Source organism: Raphanus sativus, unplaced genomic scaffold (assembly GCF_000801105.2).
Source record: "Raphanus sativus cultivar WK10039 unplaced genomic scaffold, ASM80110v3 Scaffold1046, whole genome shotgun sequence".
Lineage (NCBI taxonomy): Eukaryota > Viridiplantae > Streptophyta > Magnoliopsida > Brassicales > Brassicaceae > Raphanus > Raphanus sativus.
In genome coordinates, this window is record NW_026616360.1 from 8,198 (window position 1) to 26,240 (window position 18,043).

The 18,043-nt window shown below is 30.7% G+C and overlaps 1 protein-coding gene and 1 pseudogene across 1 annotated transcript; one reads left to right on the top strand and one right to left on the bottom strand.

Moving 5' to 3' along the window:
- The first annotated feature begins 1,344 nt into the window (after positions 1–1,344).
- LOC130503598 (UDP-glycosyltransferase 76D1-like) lies at positions 1,345–3,995 on the top strand. The gene is made up of 3 exons (XM_056998220.1): positions 1,345–1,867; positions 1,950–2,247; positions 3,142–3,995. Exons 1-3 carry the CDS (start codon positions 1,411–1,413, stop codon positions 3,746–3,748), a joined length of 1,362 nt encoding a protein of 453 aa, XP_056854200.1. The 5' UTR covers positions 1,345–1,410; the 3' UTR covers positions 3,749–3,995.
- Positions 3,996–17,036: 13,041 nt separating this feature from the next.
- LOC130503599 (KDEL-tailed cysteine endopeptidase CEP1-like) lies at positions 17,037–17,864 on the bottom strand (annotated as a pseudogene).
- Between the last annotated feature and the right edge of the window lie 179 nt (positions 17,865–18,043).

Sequence of the window (18,043 nt, forward strand, 5' to 3'; positions counted from 1 at the left end):
AAGTGAACGGTCAACTGTTTTCCTAGAAGACAAAAACAAAGACAAAGACGAAGTCCGCTTTCCACGAAGTTACTAATCAAATATCAAATAACTAGATTTTGACCCGTCTTTAAAAGAGCAGGTATATTCTTTTATTTTAAATTAATTTTTTTTATATTTGTTTTTTATTATATTTGTATTTTTGTAATCATATTTGTGTATAAATTTAGATCAAAATATATTGTAATTTAAAAATTGATCTGATATACGCACAGTTAAAGCTGAGTTGCGGATCGAACTCGCCCCGCTGACCCGCCACCCCGCAGATTTTCAACTTTGTTTTGGTTAAAAATATGACCCGCACAACCTGCAAACAAATAATATTGTACATGCATCCGTTCCGCTTAATTTTGTGGTTATCCGTGGGTTATATACATATTTTAAAAATTATTATTTAATTTAATTACTATAAAAAATTATACATGAATTTTAAATTAATCTTTTTAAATTCTTGTATTTAAAAAAAGTATTTACTTTTTTAATTTTTTATTTTTTAAATAATTTACGGATCGACGGGTAGCCGCGATCCAAAATCCACCAACTCATACTAAGCCCGCATAAAAAAACTCATAACCCGCATCCTCAAATCAATTTTTCAAATAATTGGACGAAAAATAATTAGTTACTGAAAGGATTCAACAATTTTTTTAAGTAAATTTTTTGATAGTGATTCCCTTTTAATAGTATAGATGAGGTACAATGTTGTTTTAAATTAATTCCACACCATCATTCGATACAAAAAAAAATATATAAACATTAGTAATGGAAACAGTGGTTTGTACAAATCTTTCTTACACACATATTCAAAATGTTAGAAGCCAACGGTTTAGGTTATAGTAACATTTAAAGTTAATAACAGTAATAAGTTTTATTTAAATGAAAGAGAATCCTATTAAGTTGCTACTCCCTCCGTTTCAAATTATATGTCGTTTTAGAGGAAATTTTTTGTTTCAAAATAAGTGTCGTTTTCGGTTTTCAATGCAAAATTTATTGACAATATTCTCTTTTCTATTTTTCTATTGGTTGATACATGGTTAGGTGTATTGGTAATAGTGTTTTTTATTTTGGAAATATGTAAAATTAAATGTTTTCTTAATCTGTGTGCATAAGGTTAGAACGACATATAATATGAAACGGAGGGAGTATAAAATAGCTTAGTTACAAGATTTTGTTATATGTAATAGGGTGGCCTAGAAAAAATGAAAGAGTCCAAAACAACTTTTATAAGTACACTTTTCAAGACTGCTTCCCTTTTAATAGTATAGATCAGACTCCCCTACTTTTTCTTGAAACAAATAATCAAACTCGAGGATTTGTTCAAAAAAAAAAAATTCAAACTCGACTGATTAGCGAGACAAAAAAATAGATATCATGGACGAAATTCTCCAGAAAAGAGTGCTGATGATTCCTGCACCGTTCGAAGGCCATTTACCTTCGATGATGAACTTAGCCTCATTCCTCTCTTCCAAAGGCTTTGCCATTACTATCGTTCGAACCCAATACAATTTCTACGATATCTCCGCTGACTTCCCGGGTATCAACTTCTTCACCATCGATGACGGCTTGACAGAATCCGACATGTCGTCTCTCGGGCTCCTTGACTTTATCCTGGAGCTTAACTCTCTCTGTGAACCCCTCTTGAAAGAATTTCTAACACACAAGGATGACGTTGACTTTATTATTCATGATGAGTTCGTCTACTTCCCTCGACAAGTTGCACAAGATCTGAATCTTCCCAAGATGGTCTTTAGTGCTTCTTCAGCTGCTACTTCTATCAGTCGATGTATGCTTATGGAGAACCAAGACAAATGGTTACTCCATGGGGAAGGTAGCCTATTGTTAATAAGTTTAATCTCCTTTTTTTTTAAAATAAATGTTGATGCGTCATGCGTGGGGTTTGTTTTGTCCAGAAGCAAGATCTAAACTTGAAGAATTGGTACCGAAGTTTCATCCCTTTCGATACAAAGATCTACCCGTGACAGCTTATGGATCTATGGAGAGACTGATGTTACTTTACCGTAACGTAAGCAAGAGAGACACATCTTCAGGTATAATACACAACTCTTCCAATTGTCTAGAGAACTTATTCACATCAGCTGCAGAAGACACCTGGGGCGTTCCGGTATATCTGGTTGGTCCACTCCATATGACTGATTCCGCAACCACATGTCCAAGTTTGTTTGAAGAAGAAAGAAACTGTAACAACCTGTCCTGCGGAACCACCCGTCCGTAGACCCAAGCTCACAGCGCTGCAGCGCACCGACCCCAACCCCTCCATTATGAGATCTCACTATCTCCATAATTAGGTTGTTGGTGAGGTTCGAACCCCGACCTCACCCTTTAACAGCATTCCACAAGACAAGCTGTCACCAATTGATCTGCAGGTCAATTGGTGACAGCTTGTCTTGTGGAATGCTGTTAAGGGTGAGGTCGGGGGTTCGAACCTCACCAACAACCTAATTATGGAGATAGTGAGATCTCATAATGGAGGGGTTGGGGTCGGTGCGCTGCAGCGCTGTGAGCTTGGGTCTACGGACGGGTGGTTCCGCAGGACAGGTTTGTTACATAAAAGTCGGATGGGATGGGGCCCACGGGCCGAGAGAGCGGGCGTGGATGGCCCATTAGCCGTGGGCGGGTCGGGGCGTTACAAGTGGTATCAGAGCTGGTTAGCCGTCTCAGTTCTGACCTGAGAGGCGTCTTGAGACCTGTCGTAGAGCGCAACGAGGACGTTGCGTTCTTTGAGAGGGGGTGAATTGTAACATCCCGAGTTGTGATATGTGAAAATGCTTAAGAGAATTGATTTGGCTACCTATGTCACCAAAGTTGACTTACCTTTTCTGTCACACATCCGTTTAGAACTCCAGAGTTAAGCGTGCTTGGGCTGGAGTAGTGAAAGGATGGGTGACCTATCGGGAAGTGATTCGCGATACCGTGTGAGTGAGGCCAAAGCACGGGGAAAGGTCATGTGGTGATTGCAGGGTCAGTAAATGATGATTTCGAGCCTTGGAAAATTAACGATCGACCGTCGGATGGGATGGGGCCCACGGGCCGAGAGAGCGGGCGTGGATGGCCCATTAGCCGTGGCGGGTCGGGGCGTTACAGAAACTGTCTTAGATGGCTTGACAAGCAAGGAAAAAATTCCGTGATCTACATAAGCATGGGAAGTTTGGCTATGACGCAAAAAGAAGAGTTTGTGGAGATGGCCATGGGATTGGTTCAGAGTAACCAGCCCTTCTTATGGGTGATCCGACCAGGTTCCATAACGGGGCAAAACTCCTTAGACTCATTACCGGAACAGTTCAGCCAGACGGTGACCCATGGCGACAAGGCTTTTGTAGTGAGTTGGGCCCCACAGAAGGAGGTGCTACGGCATAGAGCGGTGGGAGGGTTTTGGAACCATTGTGGATGGAACTCATGCTTGGAGAGCATAAGCAGTGGCGTGCCAATGATCTGCAGGCCATACTCAGGGGATCAGAGGGTAAATACTAGACTTATGACACATGTTTGGCAAACTGCATTTGAGGTTGAAGGTGAATTGGACAGAAAAATCGTAGAGACGTCTGTGAGGAAGCTTATGGTGGGTGATGAAAGTAAAAAGATGAGAAAGAGGGCTACTGAACTAAAAAAGCTGGTTGAAGACTCTGTAAGCATCGGAGGGTCGTCATATGGTGCTTTAATGAGCTTGGTCGATTCAATAATGTCATCATAAGTGTTCATCATGGTCGTCTCCCACGAAAAAAAAACATAAACTAAGAAATTGTGAGAGGAAAATTTATGGTGAGGAGAGTCGGTTAGATAAGTATGTTAATCTTAGTTTATATTTCTTAGTTTATATTTTTCTGAAAATAAAATGCGTGGATGCAAATTTATGTTAATCTTTTAAGACTGTAGTAGAGTTTTGTAATAAGTTGAAACTATTTTATAAAATTACTATCAAACAATTTTATTTTAATTTTTTTTTTAACATATATAATTAGTTTTTTCTAAAGATCATTACTTTGTACAATTTTTTTGTTAATTAAGTAATTTTTATATATTTTCAGGATTTGGAAAAAGGAAAACTACTATCAAATATTCTTTTACAAAATTTTATAAGATTTAAGAAAAAGAAAATTTACTATTACATAATCTTATACCATTATCTTTTGCTGAGGATAAATGATTATAGTAAAATATATTTAGGTAAACTTTAAAGCATGTCAATATCTTAAAAAGAACTATTGACATTTGTTGCAATCATTTTAATTAGCAATTTTAAAGAATCAAGTTTTCTATAATAAAATATTTGGAATATTTATAAAATTGCCATTATTTTTTAATTTATTATTACTTTCAAAAATATCAAAAAAACCAAATAGACCTTATATTTTTCTCCTTATTTACAATAATGTCATTTCATCATTTTTCCAATTTGTGTCGCGATAGTAAACATTTTTCTATGTCTACACATATGTGTAGACTTACGATGTGGTCTACTTGTCAACGCACATGTTAGTTTTTAGAATTGACCAAACTATTTTTAACGCACATTTCCCTAGAACTCTACGTGTTTACCTTTTAAAACAAACCAAAAAAATTAGGCAGACATACTAAAAAGTTTATGTAAAAGAGGCAAGTTTTGCATTTAACCGAACTTTTGACTTTTCATAGTAGAATTCATCGGAAGCTACATTCTACAGAATACCCGGGAAGTCTAAAAAATGTGAGTTTTCCACTTGACCAAACTTTTGACTTTTCATAGTAGACTACTAGAAAAAATTTACAAAATTTCAGTTTTGCATTTGACCAAAATTTTTACTTCGTTGAATATGTTAGTTTTCTGTTTGACTAAAATGTTTAAAAATTGACCAATAATTAATTGAAGTATAGACTCTCATGCAGTCTACTAATATTAGAAAAAAAATTGTAGACTGCATATGAAATCTACTATTTTATTTTGGTTAATTGCAAAACTAATCCATCGGATTTGAGAGTATAATTCATGCAAAGTCTACACATGCGTAGACGTTCACTGCAGTCAACTCGTAGAAACTCAAATTTATTTAATTGCAAAACTAACCTCTTTTTAAAAAAATAAAAAAATGTAGAATGCATATGAAATCTACTTCTAAAAGTCAAAAAAACGGGTGAATTTTGGTTAATTGCAAAACTATCATTTTAAAAGTGTTGACTGAATAGGAAGTCTACTTGTATGAAATCACAACTTTTTTTGCAAATACATAAAGTAACCCGTGAATTTTGCAATTGTAAAAAATAACCTAAAAGTAGACCTATACGACACTTTACATATGTAAATTGAATAGCAATCATTTTCCAATGATAATGTGATATCATATATGCGTTATCACTTTTAGAAATGATTAAAATATTTTTATATTTTAAAATATAAAAATTATATGGTAAGTTATTTAAACATATATTAATCAAAAAGTTTATTTGATTCATATCTTAATATAAACAGATGAATTAAAAATTATTATATGGTAAGTCATTTAAAATTATATTATTTTGTAATTCTTTTAATTTATTATATGGTAAGTCATTTAATTATATCAATCAAGCTATTTTTACAGGAATTTTTTAGAGTTAATACTCTATTAATATAATTTATATAGCTTGGATTATAATAAAATTAGCATGCTTATTTTTAATAGGAAGAAAAGCAGACATAAATAAAAGAACAAGAGAGAAGAATAATAAAATATGTTTGTTGTGTTCTTGGTATTTTTATATTCTTATGTATTTAATTTTTATTTGTTTGTCGAGGTACATGTACTTTTTGTGTTACTATAAATGTGAACTAATTAGTTTTATGTGTTTTTAAAATGTTAAAATAAATTTAGTAAGGAAGTTCAATAAAAATGACCATCTCTACAATTGTTAAAGTCAAAGATAGGAAATATACTGTAAATTGAAAGTAAGAAAAAATTAATTAAAAATTAATGAGATGTATTTTTACGCTATAATAAATTTTTAAATGTACGATAATAAAAAGTTTAACAAAATTTATGCGAATAAAAACATTTCATTTCATATAATATTGGATCTCACATTAATATTAAGTATTTTTGCCTAAAATAACGACATTTGGTTATTTAAAATTGATATATTATTTTTTTAATAGTTAATCAGATTTAATTAATATGTGTATGTTTTAATTTAATTTAAAATAAATTAAAACAATAATTCTAAAAGATATGCAAACTTTGATTAGTTTTAATTAAAAAATTTGGTTGAATGAGTTAGTGTTTGATAAAATAGTGTGATGATCAAAGGTAATTTAAGGAAGAATTTATTTTCTTAACCCATTTGAGTTTTATGCTAAACACTAAATTAAAGTGAGAAAGTGTGATTTGGAACAAACTATGAGAAAAATTGATTATACCGTTTTCCTAATACATGTTTTTATGTTTACCTTAACCAAAATTATCTTTAGTTTTAAAGAGATAAATCATATCCTCCTATATATTAATTAAAAATCACTTTATTGACTTCTGCTGACGTGTCACTCATACAGAAAAAAATTCTTATAATTTCATTGGTCGATGATTTTTAATTTTTATTTATTTTAATCAAATCTAAAAAAAATCATAGAATCAATTAATGTTAGTTGCCAATATATTTACATATTTTATGCATAATCATTTATAGTATCAAATAGTATCAAATATGAAAATTCTATATAATATTTCCTCATTTCATTTTTTATTAATAAGCTATTTATAAATTATATGAAGTATGTTGTTAAAAAGTTGGTGGTAAAACTAATATACTAGCTTTATTTTTCTATTATAAACAATCTTTAAAATTTTATTTTCTATATAAGTCATAATATACATATATAAAACATATAATTTAATAAAAAATATTATAATAAATATTGATGCATCATAAAACGATTTTATTAATTATTTAAAATATTTTAAAATCATCTGTTATGATTTTTATATATATATATATATATATATATATATATATATTAAAAAAATTAAAGTCATTTATATTGATTCATTAGTAATGATTTATACCAGATATATAATAGTATATAATATTTTGGTAATCATTTTAAGGTTTTAAATCATCAATAATGATTATTATATCATGAATAAGAGCTTACAAATAAATATATAAAGATCTATACAAAATGTTATAAATATTTATAAAACCATTAATAAAGAATAACTTCTCGTTTTATAGGAGTTTACAAAATGTGTATGATGGTTAATAGGTTTTAAATCATCACAGAAGTTTTAAAATGTTTATAAAATTATTTATAAGAGTTTGCAAAATATTTATAAAATGTATATAAATTATTTAAAGTTAAGATTTTAAATTATTGATCATTGATAACAAATTATTTTCTTGAGTTATAAAACTATTTATTAGGATTTATGAAACTATTTATAAAGATTTATGAAACTATTTATAAGGATTCTAAAACTTCTGAGAAATAATTCAAAAAATTAAAATTTGCAAATATTTTATGTATTATTTAAATTGTATAGTTTCCTTTCTAAGAGGTTTTAAACTTTATCAAATCAGAATCCATCTCAAAATATTATTTTTCTTACAAGTTCATCATTTTCAAAAACTTTTTCAAAATCTCAAAAATAAAAAAAAATTGTTTTGATTTTATCTAAAAGAAAGTAACCAGAAAATTACATCAATCATAAAAAATCCAAAGAATATTATGAATAAAAGTATTTCCTAAGTTTATGATTTTTTTTATATTCTTAACTTTTTATTAAAAATCCAAAGAATATTATTAATAATTTTTTTGTGTGTTTATACTTTAGTTGCAAGTGTGAGTCTATTTGTCACATTAGTTGATGTTTTGGATTTTAATATTTTTTATGGAAGAAAATTTAATCTACAAACCAATTAAATTATATATGTTCTAACAATAATGTTATAAAACAATTTAATGAATTATTGATTTGTAAAAGATGTAAAAGAAATTTAACTAAATACTGCATAAATCCTATTTAAAATTTTAAAAAGTATTAATAAATAAAATATGTTTAAAATTTGCTACCAAGTTTTTCAGTTTTAAAATATTAAAATATTTTATCGCAGGTCGAAACACAAAAAATATTATATTATAACAAAATTTGTACCCACAAGTTTACCGGAAACCACCTAGTCTAATCTATTAAATGAGAAGTACAAATAAGAAATACCCTTGAATTTTCCTCAATAATTACATACCCACGCCACTCACTTACGCACATGTCGTTTTATACATGTATAAACACAAAAGTTTCGGTACACCATTCCTTCACATCACCATAAATTCGTAGGTTTCTTTGGGCTTATTATACCTATGTGGCCCAGATCATTATCACTATCAATATTATTCCAAAACCAAACCGACAAAACATAAAAGGCCATTAGATTTAAACATGCACGACATATACAGGCCTATTATTGGCCGAAATAATGATTTCCAACCGATCCATAATTTTGTTTTTAAGAGATGCTAAATTGTGTTATATACAGTTGGTTATATATATTATTATGCATATAATATTTCTGGCAAATAAAATATTTAATTACCTTTCATATAAGAAATAATAGAATAAAAAATATCTACCAATATTCAACTTTACTAATAAAGTTACACAACATACAACACCAAATTATAAACAAACATAAACTAATTTTGTTATATAAACAAAATGAAAAAGTTATATAAATTGGAAAATGTACCCGCACACCTGTGTGCGGGTCAAAACTCTAGTTATACATTAATTGAGAAGCCACTTACTTGATTTTTGATTATTTGTCTTTAAAAGGTCACATTTTAAGAAATAGTTATAATTTGATTGGTTGTTAACATTTATTAGTTATTGTTTTAATCAGATCTAAAAATAAAAGGTAATTCTAGAACTAATTAATACAAATTATCAAATAACACAAATGATATTATAAATAATTATTTATAGTAACTAATTGTAGAATTAGAGAAAGAATATATATATATATGTTTTATCAATTTCTTTATTTTTATCAATTAGTTATATATAATTAAATAAAACACTTTAGCATTTTTATAGAAATAAATTTAATGTTTATATATTATTATAGAAAATAATTATATTTGCAGGTAAGGAATTATTATATTATGTTTTTAAAGCCCACACAAAACCGTTTACAAATAAAAGACTCCGATCAGTGTATTGGTCATATTGGAATTACACAAAAAACACATTCTCTTTTTTTTTTCTCTTGAGAGCTAGAGTATTTTTGGTTTTTCATGTGTTAGACTAAAATATAAAATAACTCTACAACCAATTATCTGAATTAATTATAATATTATTTTCTTTAAGAGAAAGTTTTTTAATGACTAAGGTTTATGTTTTTGAACTATTTTAAATCTCACATATCTTCTAAAAATATATACTGAAATATTTGATTGTCCAAATATTTGAAATTAAAAATTTAAATATTGTTATAAAACTAAGTGGGGAAACGTGTTTCTTATTATTAATCTTGACCATGGGTCTTATATATATATATATACATCAGGTCGTGTTTATCCTAAGTGGATAAGTATAACAGTCGATAAGCATTATCTCCTACGGTCGGTACGGTTATGTCGATCATAATCTGGTACATAACACTCCCCCTTGATCGACACATCCGGTACTGGTTCGTTGCATGCTTAATGTTTCCTCATTAAAACCTCTTCTGGAAAACCCCAAAACCAATGTGGCAAAATGGAAAACCATGGACAGGAAAAAGAGTACAACACATGAACTCCCCCTGATGAATGCATCACTGTAGATCTTTGGACGATGCATTTCTATCTGGTCGATGAGCTTTTTGTAATACTTTGTAATTTCGCCGGCCTTCTGTAACTTCATTTGGACATGGTCAAGACGTGCTCCTTTGATGCTGACCACTCGACAATGTCTTCATGTTCTGGTCGGATGGATGATGCTCAATCAGTACTCGGATAGTACTCGACCAGTACTTGGATGTACCTCTATCCTGCGATTAAATCTTTCTTGCAGGTCCTCTCATGTCCCACAGTTCCTCTAGTCTCATGGCTTTGCCATACCGTGGACACTTTCATTTTATTATTGACTCAGTCATTGTTCTGGTCACTATCTCTGGATGATGTCTCATGACTTTTTTCATTTTGTCGTAGACAATGCTATGTTTTCGAAAACATACATGTTAAGTCATAGACCTTGTCATCACACGCCAGTATACTCATATATGGCTAAGATTTCTAGTCCCATCATATTCTGTCCAAAATCAATCGATAACTTGTATCATTGAACCTCTCTTTAGGTTGGTTTGGTATAAACATAAACACAAGGAATTATAATATTTTCTATAAGGATCTATGGACTGATTGTACTAAGTATTTTCTTAGTCTATCATTTGCAGCTGCCTTGTTTCAGTCCATGAATAGTTTAGGAACAAAACTATTCCATGAGAATTTTTTTTTCTCATCTTTTTGATATTCTTATCATTTCTTTATCCAGTGATCAACATGCTGCTTACTACATTTCTTTCTTACTTATATCCAGACATTTATCATTTTCGAATTTATAGTAGCATCCACCACATAGGAGTACATCTCCTTATAATCTGTTCCTTAGTCTTTGTGTGTATCCTTGTGTAATCAAGCCATTCTTTGAATGCTGTAAATAGGAATATGAACACCTTAGTCCATGTCTCACGATTTCTTCTTCTTTCCCACACATGACCTATTTTCACTGGTTTTATCTTATCAGATGGTGTTTCTATATATGGCCAATACACCCATCTCTTTTATAGATTCTTTGAATCTTTCTTTTAAACCCCCACGGTTTCAACCTTTTAATCTATGAATGCATTCTTGTATTCACGTGGGTTCTGATCCTCGCTTATATATTTTAAACTCAAGTGATATTTCCTTATGCATCTTTATCTTTTATGTGTGTATGTGTCGACACTCTATTATATGTATGGTTCCATTGTGTTCCAGACATGAACTAATCGATTAGAGATTTCATTGTTACTAAGAACCTTCATTACCTTGTAGTTTGGCGTCCCAAACTACATGGTCTGGTTCCTTTGATGTTTAGCTGCGCAGCCTTATCTCAATGTCTGGTATGGTTTCCCTTATGACCTCAGATATGTCATTTCTATGCACCTTTCTTTTCATTTCCGAGGTTCCTTATCTTATGGAACATATTGGTCTATCTTTAGACTCTATAGCAACTTGATTATGTCTCTTCTAGGACATTAATTTCGTGGTGCTTAAGCTGGTATGACTTAGTCATTCTTTTTCTTTTCTTTTCTTTTCGGGTCTAATCTGTCTGGCATTCTTTTAGCTAGCTTTGTATGATCTTTCTTTGGACGTCTTAAATCATATTCTCTGCTCCGAGGATCTTGCCAAGATAAGGATGGTTAATACCATTCCATTTCTTTATACTTGTACCAGCTTATTTCTTTCTCCCCCTAATGTTGGATAGTCGGATTTAATCATGCAATCCGTAAACCTGGCCTTAATCTGATCACCCATATTTGGCTCAAGGTTTCTTATAAAATCGTGGGAGAAAGCATTCTCATATCCAACATATATTGCCAATCTTATCTCATCTTTTTATGAGGTTCCATCCTAGACGGCACATATTATTGTGGTGGTCTATACATAATCTCTTAGGATGGTCTATGTCTGGATCATGACCCTTTATCATTCTTAGGTGGGAATATCTATGCTAACTTTATATGGCCTGATGCATATTTTTATTACATTTAAATCCATGTGTTCCCAAGCATTAGCTAGTGATCTTTGTATCACAAAGAATTCGGCCAAGTTCTATCATGGTCATAGACCATGTCACTCGGATTTTTAGTGTTGTTCATGGACCACGGGAGTGTCATTTCTCCCCCTCATGAACATGCTATAAATATTTTAGATGCTTGGAACATTATAGCCTATTGAGTTTCCCTTGTGTACATGTTACACAACGTGAGATTCTATGGGATAACTCTTTTGTGCCTTTTTTCGATATCAATCTTTGCATCAATTTTAAAGACCTGGATGACTAGTCCAGTCATGCCATAAAGTGTATAAAATTTCGTGGTCAACCTATCTGGTTACCTAGGCCTTTTGCCTTTATCATACTGATCTTTTAGCATAGTTTAGATCAGTTGGGAGTACAGTCTCGACCATTTTTATGCCTTGGGCGATTTTTACTTTCTTTATAATCTTAAGGAATTTATATTTCTTTTGCCCATTGGTTCAATGTGGAAACCATTCATTTTCAAAATTTTATAACTCAAATGGGTCTTTTATTTGGGTGAATAATTCATGCCCCCTTTAGGCAATGCCTTTGGTCGGAAAAATTTAATTACTATACTCTTTTTAAAAAAAAAAAAATCATTTGTCATTTATCATTCAAGAAATTATCAAGCAAGTCAAACATGATAATATAAAACTAAAACAACTCTTATTATATAAAAAAATATAAATGACAAACAAATCAAAACATAAAATCAGAATGTCAAAATCTCAATTCTTAGGCAATGTATAAGCCGACCACTCCTTTTATTATTCTGGACGTGGCTTCTTTGGATTCATCCTTATTCTCTCCAGCCTTATTGGCTTCAGGAAGTCTCATCTCACTGGTTTTCTTTAGTATCTCATTATTCTTCTCAGCTTGTAATAGATACGAGATCAAATTCGTATAAGTGGTGAAACATTTTTTCTGTAGGTATATTGTAACAATAGATCCCTTGGATCAGCTGCGAGGAATGACTTTTCCAGTAAATCTTCCTCTGTTACCTCTTCACCACATAGTTTCAATTTAGAAACGATTTTGATTTGAGCTGAGTTATATTCATCTACGGACTTAAAGTCCCGAAATCTGAGATTTATCCACTCATGCCTAGCCTTTGGTAATAACACTATTGTGTATCTGGATTTTAACTCTGTCCAAAGATCTAGAGGGTTCGCAATAATTAGATACTGATCTCCGAGATCCTCAGTGAGATGTTGGCGAATAATTGTTACTGCCCCATATTTTTCATTTTCAGTTGCATACTCGCCTTTGATGATACATCTGTCAAGTCCTCTTATCTTCAGGACAATTGCAGTGTTCATGGCCTATTTTAAATAATTATCTCCAGAGAGATTAATGGCTTGATAATCCAAATTCGACATCTGAAAATATAGATTTTAGAGTCTTATTATTTGACTTATAATCGGATTCAAACAATGCATTTTGGTTTCTTTCAACCTTTTATTTATGCAATGTGATTTGGTTTCTTTCACCCATTTATTTATAATTCAATCCAATTTTTTTTAGTCAATATAGCAATGCAGGTTTTAGTTTCTTTCAACCTCTGAATTAATGCAATGCAATCCAATTTTTCTTTCAATCTAGCAATCTGATTTTCTCATATGATCAATCAATTAAAAAAATGTTTTATAATGCAACCTTAGCAATCATTGTCTACATGATCAAGATGGAAAAAAAATTTAAATCATATCAAATAATTGATTCTAGATGATTTAAAATATTATCGGATTCTAGAGAGAGAAAATAGGGTTTAGGGTTTCGAAAATATATGGTTTCATTTTTAATAATTATTTTCGAAACCATTATATGACTTAAAAAAATCAGATCAATCTTAACAATTATAGCATTTTTCTAATCTTCCAAAAGAAAAATGAAAAGTTTCCAGCAACTTATAAAAGACAATTTCTCAAAAACAGAAGTTTTTAGAAAAGTTAATTTTGCATTCTATCAATCTGGAAAACGTTCAATTATGGTTTTAAACTAGTTTTACCAATCTTCCATTATTCTAAAACTAATATGGAAGTTTTCAGAAACCATAAAAAGTTAATTTTCACAAAACCGGAAAGTTTTGAAAAAAGTAAAATTTGCAACTTTGCAATCTGGAAAAATCCGAAATTTTTCAAGCAATCTCCAATGATTCAACCAAAATCAGAATGAGATCCTAACAATCGTTTCTAGGTGATTCAAATAATTCAAACAATCACACACTTTTTATGCACTTTTTCGGTATGAAAAATTTACACTATGACTATGTGATTAAAAACGAATCTGAAGAAACTACTTATATGGTTTCTTAGTTAGGATTTATCATGGTTTTTGGTGAATTTTAATTAATTTTTCGGAATTTATTTGAAGGGGTCAATTTCTGACCAGAAACCGAAAAATCGTTTTCTAGATAGTTCCAGACCAATGGGTCGGATTCTGATGATGGAAAACTAACTTTGGGGATTTTTAGGAGATTATCATGAATTTTAATTAATTTTCAGACCATAATACATAATAGGTCATATTTAGGGTTTTAGTTACTTTATAGATCAATAGATCAAGCTGTGAGATTCAAAACCATTAGGGTTTCGAGTTTAATTGTTAGAAACAATCTCTGTTGGACTTGAAAGCTCCAACTTACTCAAAGGATTTTGGGATCTATTATCTTAGGGTTTGGGGTTTTGCAAATTTTAATAGTCTTAAACCTTTATCAATACAACCAAATTCAGTATGGTTCTCTTTTAGATTTCAGAATTTTAATTACCTAAACTTTGATGTTTGTAGAACCGGACCACCGAGAGCAGGAACGAGTCGGATCGCGAACTGCATGACCGGAACGGATAAAAAATTGGTCGCCTCTTCTTAACTTCCAATTGGGTTGAATGGAATTTATGAATCAAGGGTTTGATCTTGGTTAGACCTTAAACACAAGAGTCAAAAACAAGTTAAAATGATGATCAAACACAAATTGTAAAACAAAAGAGGAGATTAGAGTTTTAGGGTTTTTAGGGTTTATGGTGGCGCTTATTGAAATAGAGCGTGAAAGCGCGTCTAAGATCGGATCGACACAAGGTTTACGGTGATCTGTTCGTCTCGTCAAGAGCTTCAATTTGATATATTACTCGTCTTCTGGTTCTTCAGGATTGAAGAGATCGATCGATTTGAAGTTGCGCCAAAATTAGGGTTTTTAGGGTTACTGGCGGCGCGTATTGAAACAGAGCGTGAGGGAGCGTCCGAGATCGGATTGACACGAGGTTTACGGCGTTGGATTCGTTTTGTCGAGAGCTTCGATTTGATATGTGGCTCGTTGTCTGGATCCTTACAGTTGGAGAGATAGAGCGATTGTAAGATGCACTGTTTTTTGGGTTTTTGGTGGTTTTGGGTAGCTCGGGTTTTTGGAGAACGTATCGTGCTGATAACGTGTTATAAAACTAAGTGGGGAAACGTGTTTCTTATTATTAATCTTAACCAGGGGTCTTATATATATATATATACATCAGGTCGTGTTTATCCTAAGTGGATAAGTATAACAGTCGATAAGCATTATCTCCTGCGGTCGGTACGGTCCTGGTCGGTCCGGTTATGTCGATCACAATATGGTACATAACAAATATTAAATTTTCAATTATTATTCAAAAATCATAACAATGTAAAAATAATATATATTTCTTTATATAATATAACTACCCGCAAAATTGCGGGTTAAACACCTAGTAAAGAAATAAAAGAAAAGCAAACATGACATTTTTCTGTAGGGAAAATCGCATAAAAAACCGTCAAAGTGTCACTTACTAGCACTTTAAACCTTGAAGTTTTTTCACTAACACTTTTAACCTTCAAAGTGACATTTGTATCATAAAAAACCTCCAAATCAAAAAATTGACCGGTTCAGCAGGTAATTTTCACAAAAATAATTATTTAATTAATAAAATAAACAAAATAAATAAATAAAATCCAAAAAATAAATAAAAATCGAAAATTCTAATAAAATTTACAAAAATCAAAAAACAAAATCAAAAAAAATATAAATTTTAGAAAATTAAATAAATATATTAAAAATTAAATTATTTCTAAAATATTGATAAAAATAACTAAAAAATTAATAATAAATAAGATTAAATTTAAATAGAGAAGAACTAAATAAAAAGTTCACAATTTTTTTATAAAATGGAAAATATAAAATTCAAAATTCACTAGTGACGATGATGGTTTCTCACATAACCATTAACAATGACGATAATTGTCATATCTCCAACGATAGTTTCCAACATCATCTTTAAAATGACAAAAAAAAATATTTTCAAACTTTTGAATTTTCATTTTTTTGAAAATATATGATTTTTTAGTTTTCTGTTTTTTAATTTGATCTCATTTAGTTTTGAATTTTAATTAATTTTCTGATTTTTTCTAATTTTCTGATTTTTATTAATTACATAAGAATCAAAAAATTAGAAAAAATCAGAAAATTAATTAAAATTTAGAAAATTAAAATTCAAAACTAAATGAGATCAAACTAAAAACAGAAAATAAAAAATTCATATATTTCAAAAAAATGAAAATTCAAAAGTTTGAAAAAGATTTTTTGTCATTTTTAAGATGATGTTGGAAACTATCATTGGAGATATGACAATTATCGTCATTGTTAATGGTTATGTGAGAAATCATCATCGTCACTTGTGAATTTTGAATTTTGAATTTTATATTTTCCATTTTATAAAAAAAATTGTGAACTTTTTATTTAGTTCTTCTCTATTTAAATTTAATCTTATTTATTATTATTTTTAGTTATTTTTATTAATATTTTAGAAAATAATTAATATATTTATTTAATTTTCTAAAATTTTAATTTATTTTTTTATTTTGATTTTTGTAAAATTTATTAAAATTTTCGATTTTTATTTATTGTTTGGATTTTTATTTATTTATTTATTTATTTTGTTTATTTTATTAATAAATAATTATTTTTGAAAAAATTACCTGCTGAACGGCCGTCAATTTTTTGATTTGGAGGTTTTTTTATGATACAAATATCACTTTGAAAGTTAAAAGTGTTAGTGAAAAAAACTTCAAGGTTTAAAGTGCTAAGTAAGTGACACTTTGAGTGTTTTTATGCGATTTTCCCTTTTTCTGTATGAAAGGAAGCAAGACATCATAAAACAAATGATAATCAAACTTATTATTTTCTTGTAGATATTAATATAAAGAGCTTTAAAGTTCATCCTTTAGCGTGGAGGAAGGTCCAGAAGGATGTTAGTGTTGAGTTCTTGAGAGGATAAGAAGCCTCCATAGCAATACCACATAGACCTTCCTTATGACGGATTCCTCTTTGCATCCTTATGTACCCTTTCTCTCCCATTCCTCTCCCCAAGAGTTCTTAACGATCCAGTACTTTGTTCCATCTATCGTTGTTCCATAACCGACAGCTGCGACTCCATGATTTAGCTCTGTTCCACATCTCCCTGTAAACACTCCCTACCACCACCAGCATGCCTCAGAAAATATGTGCATATTTTGAAAGAAAGTTCCATTTTATCCAATTATTTAGTTCACTGAATACTAAGAAAAACATGTAACCGACTTATCTAAGGGAACGACAGATTCAATGATTTTCTTAAAAAGTGCAAATTTTTTAATCTAAAACGACAAACTGTAATCAGACGGAGTTAGTCTGTTTTTGAACTTAGATTATTGTGTATGTATTATTTTTACCTCGGAGTAGAACTGGAAGTCTGAACTTCCAGCATCAACGGCAACAGAGACAGGCTGATTAGCAACAGCTTTCATTAGATCATCCTCACTGTTCTCAGGAACATCTTCGTGTCCATCGATTGAAACACCGGAGCATTTCCTACGGTATATATAATGACTTGTGTTATTTGAACTTCATTACTAATTGACTTTCTTAACTCTTCGATAACTGTTTAGTATATGACAAACCCTTGTTTTGTCACAAGTTTCATCAGAAGCTTGGTAAGGGTACACTAGCTCGCTCGTTAGTCCTCCTTTCTCCTTGATGAACTCAAAAGCCAGGTCCATCAGACCTCCATTACACCCTATTGGTTCTCATTCGTATCACAGTCCACTAGCTCTTGCTCTGATAGTGATGTCAGCTGTTTCGTTCGTATTTGGTTGATCCCTTCCACTGCCACAACTGTCGAAAACGAATCTCCCAACAGACTCCCGTGAGTAACCACAAACTTAGTCTTGTATCCATT

What these genes read in the sequence shown, in the direction of transcription:
- LOC130503598 (XM_056998220.1), top strand. Translation starts at nt 1,411, where the DNA reads ATGGACGAAATTCTCCAGAAAAGAGTGCTGATGATTCCTGCACCGTTC. An exon ending in ATGGTTACTCCATGGGGAAG is followed by an intron (nt 1,868 to 1,949) that starts GTAGCCTATTGT and finishes TGTTTTGTCCAG; the next exon opens with AAGCAAGATCTAAACTTGAA. An exon ending in GAAAGAAACTGTAACAACCT is followed by an intron (nt 2,248 to 3,141) that starts GTCCTGCGGAAC and finishes GGGGCGTTACAG; the next exon opens with AAACTGTCTTAGATGGCTTG.